Here is a 5605-nt window from a genome sequence, read left to right on the forward strand (position 1 = left end):
CTTTTTCTTTTTCCTCTTTCTCTTCTCTTCCTCTCTTTCCTCTAACTTTCTCTCTTTCCCCTCTTTCTTTCCTCTCTTCTCTTTCTCTTTCCTCTCTTTCTTTCTCTTCCTTTCCTCTTTCCTTTCTTTCCTCTCCTCTTTCTCTTTCCTCTAACTTTCTCTTTCCTCTTTCTCCTCTTTTCTTCTCTTTCTCTTTCCTCTCTTTCTTTCCTCTTTCTCTCTTTCCTTTCTTTCTCTTTCTTTCCTCTTTCTCTTTCCCTCTTTCCTCTTTCTTTCCTTTCTCTTTCCTTTCTTTCTTTCTTTCCTCTTTCTCTTTCGCTCTTTCCTCTTTCTCTTTCCTCTATTTCTCTTCTCTTTCTCTTTCCTTTTTCTCTTTCCTCTTTTTCTTTTTTTCCTCTTTTTCTTCTCTTCCTCTCTTTCCTCTAACTTTCTCTCTTTCCCCTCTTTCTCTTTCCATTTTTTCTGTTTCCCTCTCTCCTCTCTTTCTCTTCTCTTTGTCAAGCCCCACATGGCTTGCCACTCACGGGTGAGGGTTGGGGGACCGCCAGCCGACTGCTGCCGCCGCTGCCGCCGCAGCCACCCGGCCCGTTGCCGTCGCCGCAGCCGAGCAGCTTGTTCCCACCCCCGCTGTAGCCGCCCAGCTCGTTCCCGGCATCGCCCCGGCCTGCGGAGCTCCCTCCCCCCCTCCCTTCCGTTCCCTGCAGCGCTGCCTGGCGTGCCCGGGACGGGAAACCGAGCCGCTATAGCCAGGCGCGAGGGGGAACGCCAGAAGCCTTGCGCAAGGGGGGGAGGCCTGGCGACGCTGCGCCCTACTGGGCGCTCACCAACAGGGCTGGGGGGGCCGAGGCTGCCAGGGAGAAACAGCCACGTGCCGGCAATCAGCCGGAACTGCTGGAGCCGGCCGGGGAAAGCCGCGGCCGGACGGAGAACCGCCAAGGATTGATTGACTTCCGGGAGGGGCGGGTCCCAACTGCCGGGACACTTATAACCACAGGGCAATGGTGGCTTGCGGCTGGGGGTGGGGTAACAGGGCGCAGGGCCAATGAGGAGCCCTGCGAGGGGGCAAGTCCCATGAGAGAGAGAGAGAGAGAGAGAGAAGTGCAAGTGCAAGTGCCTCTGTCTCTCTCTCTCATGGGACTTGCCGGAGGGCCGTGGGAGGGCCGCATTTATATAGAGCAGGGAGGGCTGCTTGAGGGCCGGATTAAACCGGGCCGCGGGCCGCAAATGGCCCGCGGGCTGGACTTTGGACATGTCTGCTCTAGAAAGAGTACAGAGAAGAGCAACAAAGATGATTAGGGGACTGGCGGCTAAAACATATAAGGAATTAGGTATGTCTAGTTTAACAAAGAGAAGGACGAGGGGGGACATGATAGCAGTGTTCCAATATCTCAGGGGCTGCCACAAAGAAGAGGGAGTCAAGCTATTTTCCAGAGCGCCTGAAGGCAGGACAAGGAGCAACAGGTGGAAACTAACCAAAGAGAGAAGCAACCTAGAACTAAGGAGAAACTTCCTGAAAATTAGAACAATTAACCAGTGGAACAACCTGCCTCCAGAAGCGGTGAATGCGCCAACACTGGAAGTTTTTAAGAAGAAACTGGACAGCCATTTGTCCGAAATGGTGTAGGGTTTCCTACCTCAGCAGGGGTTTGGACTAGATGACCTCCAAGGTCCCTTCCAAATGTATCATTATTATTATTATTTTTAGAATCTCAGTGTATTGTCGTAAATCCTCTACAAATTCCATCTTAGTTCCTTCTTCTGTTGCTTTTTAAAGTGTGGATTCCTCTAATGGGGTTAAAGCTGTGTTTTGTGGCTTTAAAGTGGCACGCAAGTCTTTCATTCCAGTATTCATTAGCTCAGTGGCCTCTAGAATTTTTTCAAGTATAAGTTTGACATTAAGCTGTGGGCAGTGTTCCTCCATTTCTATAATGTTTACAGTCCTTTAGTGGAGGTTATTTTTAATGAGTCAATAACTATCCCCTACCGCTATAAAGAGATATTTTCACCACCCAGCTGTTTCAAGTTCTTATCTTTTAGTTGCTGTCAAGGACAAATTTTAGTCTCAGAGATCTCCCAGTCAGAAAACATTTATTCCACTTGCTGTACCATATTTCACCACTAGAGGTCCCCAGTGACATACAAAAGAGAGCTTTTTTCTGGTTCAAGAGAGGAAACAAAGAATATTCCCTTTTTTCCGAGTTAACAAAAAAGTAAAGCAGTACGTTTTTGTCAAGATACAGAGCTTTTAGGGAGCCCAGGTATCCAGATATTACAAGTCCAGGTAGGTGGTCATTTAATCTTGTTCCTTTTTTGTGTATTTGTTTCTTGGCTTTATATTCCGGAAGTGAGCAAAAGCTGCGGAATTCAGCTGGGGGAAAGGAGTATTTCAAAATATTTTACAGGAAAGTAGTTGGAAAGGAGAAAAGGAAAAATAGGGTCTCACCCAACTCCTCCAGTTGCTTTTTCATGCTTAGTTGGTGCTTTGAGCTTTCGGCTGGTTCGACTAAGTGAGCTGCCATGTTAATGGCCGCTCTTTTCCTCTTCAGTCCTGAGGAGTTACTACAGATCAAACGGAGAGGCTGCTGCCCCTCCACAATCCAACAAGAGTCCCCCCCCAACGGTGGTTGCTCCTTTCGACCCTTTCCAGGGTCTTCCGAAGGAGAAAAACTGGACGGCAGGGAGAGGGATCTCTCTGCGTGTCCGCCAGCATCGAAGACCGGAACCGGAAGCCTCCGAAATTCCGTACTTTTATAGAATTTAGGACTGGGGCAGATTGCAAGGCAACAATAAGCAGTTTCATTTAACAGCCATTGCAGCATGCAACCGTAATTGGCAGGCCATGACAGTTGTATCTTGAGGAATACTTGTGTGTTGGCTAAGGAATTCTGGGCCTCAAAATCTGGAGGAAACCAAGGCAAAAGACTGAAACTTCACATGTGGGAATTACATAATCAATATTCAAAACTACCACCCAGAAGCCTTTTTGAGGAATTCCACTACTTCTGCAAAAGGAAATATCCAGCAACTGCTGCTGGTAACAAGAAACTGGTAGTTAGCCTTTTTCCAATTTTCTTTTCTCTCCACCTACATGTTTCACTAGAATCAGGCCAGAATTCAAATAGTCAATTTCTCATCTACATTTTCAATGGGAGATCACAAATTAAATTATGCCTTTTCTAAACTCTTCAACTTTTGCCTCATGTAGTTTTCCTCATGTGCAATACAGGATGATTTATCAGTGAAGTAACGTCCACAGACTGGATATTTGAAAAGTTTTTCTCTCCTGTGAGTCCTCTGGCATTTCACCAGGTTGGACTTATGACTGAAACTTTTCCAACAATCCTGACACTGATACAATTTCTCTCCTGTGAGTCCTCTGGTGTTTCACCAGGTTTGAATTCAGACTGAAACTTTTCCAACAATCTGATACAATTTCTCTCCTGTGTGAGTCCTCTGGTGTTTCACCAGGCTGGAATTATAACTGAAACTTTTCCCATAATAAGGACATTCAAAGGTTTCTCTCCTCTGTGAGTCCTCTGGTGTACCACCAGGGTGAAATTCTGAACAAAACATTTGCCACAATCAGGACATTCAAAGGGTTTCTCTCCTGTGTGAGTCTTCTGGTGTTTCACATGGCTGGAATTATAACTGAAACTTTTCTCACAATCGGGAAATTCATAGGGTTTCTCTCCTGTGTGAGTACTCTGGTGATTCACCAGGGTGGACTTATGACTGAAACCTTTCCCACAATCGGGACATTCAAAGTGTTTCTCTTCTGTGTGAGTCCTCTGGTGTACCACCAGGGTGGAATTCTGAATGAAACTTTTCCCACAATTCAGACACTGGTATAGTTTCTCTCCCATGTGACTCCTCTGGTGTATCATCACCAGCTTGAATTTCTCACTGAAAGTTTTCCCACAATCAGGTTTCTCTCCTATGTGAGTATTCTGGTGTGTCACCAGGCTGGACTTCTGACTGAAACTTTTCCCACAAATAGGACACTCAAAGGGTTTCTCTCCTCTGTGAGTCCTCTGATGTCTCGTGAGGTTGTAATTCTGATTGAAACGTTTGTTACAAACAGGACACTCATACACTTTCTCTCCTGTGTGAGTCCTTTGGTGTCTCATGAAATGGGAATTCTTACTGAAATGTTTCCCACATAGAAAACATTCAAAGGGTTTCTCTCCTGTGTGAGTCCCCTGGTTTCTCATCATGTGGCAATTTCTTTTCCCACAATTTGTACACTCATACAGTTTATCCCTGGAGTGAATCCACTGATGTATCTCCAGACTGGAATTGTGACTGAAACTTTTCCCAGTCAGGACATTCAAAAGGTTTCAATCCTGTGTTGACTCCTCTGGTGTCTAATGACTTGGTGATTTCTAATGAAACTTTCACATAATCAGGACATTCAAAGGGTTTCTCTCCTGTGTGAGTCCTCTGGTTACTCTCTTATGTGGGCTCTTCCATGAACCACAAGGGAGCTGTTGTGATTAAAGCTTTCCACACATGTGGAGAATTGTTAATGTTTTTCTCCAGTATGGATGCTATCATGCATAATCTGTGATTTGCTATCTGTGGTTTTCCAACAATAGACACAACTACGGAGCTTTTCCAAGCTGATATTTTTGAGGTTAAAAATATGGACAATCCCTTTTTTAGTGGTGCTTTCATTCAAGCCGTTTTCTTCCTCACAGGGCGAGGCCTGCATGACTCTCTGCTCTACGGGACTTTCCTACTGACCTTTTCCTCCAACTGACTTCCAGATATTTCCCTCTTTTACTAAATTAAAAATAATCTCACTTTTCATGTAAGGTATCCTTGAGTTTTGAATCATCTACTTATTCTAGTGTGAAATCTTTCCTTTTTCTCTCTCTTTTGTCTAACAGCTGCTGGAGGAGGAGGAGACTTTTGTGGTTTTCTGAAGGAAATGGAAAATATTTTGATTTCTGGCTCGGTCTGCTCTCCTTTTTCAATGTTGCTTGATATTCTTAGCTGTCCAGAGTCCTTTTATTGCCATCCTCTTTGTCTATAAGATTCAAAGAAAAGTGTAACTAAATGGTTAGATATGTGAAAAAAAGAAAAATAAATACATTACAATGAAAAAGCAAACATGCCACAATACTAGAATAGTATTGGATAGATCCCAATGCTCTATCAGGATCCCTCTGGATCTTGAGCCTATCTATTTATGAAGATGTCGAAGTGTACTGGGCCCAAGACCGAACCTTGAGGTACCCGACTGCATGTTTCTCTCCATGTAGATGTAGTTCCATTGATGAATACCCCCAGTGTGGTTGGTCAGTCAATTGCGAATCCACCTAGGGCTGGTTCTCTCTATCCCATGTTGTTCTATCTTACCAAAAAGTTAACTTGTGCTCTACCTTGTCAAATGTCTTGCTGACATCCAAGTATACTATCTCCAAAACATTTCACAAATCCACTAATTAAGTTACTTCATATAAAATGGCAATAATGTTTGTCTGGCATCACATTCTTAACAAACCCATTCTGGCTTGTTATAGCTGCCCATCATTTCTGTTTCTCCAGAAGCATTAGTGGAAACAGAAGTTTACTTTAATTAAATAGCTTGTGAAATTCTCAG

At 44.4% G+C, this 5605-nt stretch overlaps 1 protein-coding gene across 1 annotated transcript in view; it reads right to left on the reverse strand.

Moving 5' to 3' along the window:
- Nucleotides 1–3258: 3258 nt before the first annotated feature.
- LOC107300241 (zinc finger protein 33B-like) overlaps nucleotides 3259–5605 on the reverse strand; it is a gene marked incomplete at both ends in the record, with an annotated part of 4436 nt that continues 2089 nt past the window's right edge. Inside the window, 5 exons of the mRNA XM_029286968.1 lie at nucleotides 3259–3376; nucleotides 3431–3453; nucleotides 3507–3934; nucleotides 3977–4308; nucleotides 4373–4451. Of these exons, the coding sequence (XP_029142801.1) occupies nucleotides 3259–3376; nucleotides 3431–3453; nucleotides 3507–3934; nucleotides 3977–4308; nucleotides 4373–4451 (980 nt within the window). The remainder of the gene's footprint in view (nucleotides 3377–3430; nucleotides 3454–3506; nucleotides 3935–3976; nucleotides 4309–4372; nucleotides 4452–5605) is intronic.

Source organism: Protobothrops mucrosquamatus, unplaced genomic scaffold (assembly GCF_001527695.2).
Source record: "Protobothrops mucrosquamatus isolate PMUCROS unplaced genomic scaffold, P.Mucros_1.0 scaffold6451, whole genome shotgun sequence".
In the NCBI taxonomy this organism is placed as follows: Eukaryota; Metazoa; Chordata; class Lepidosauria; order Squamata; family Viperidae; genus Protobothrops; species Protobothrops mucrosquamatus.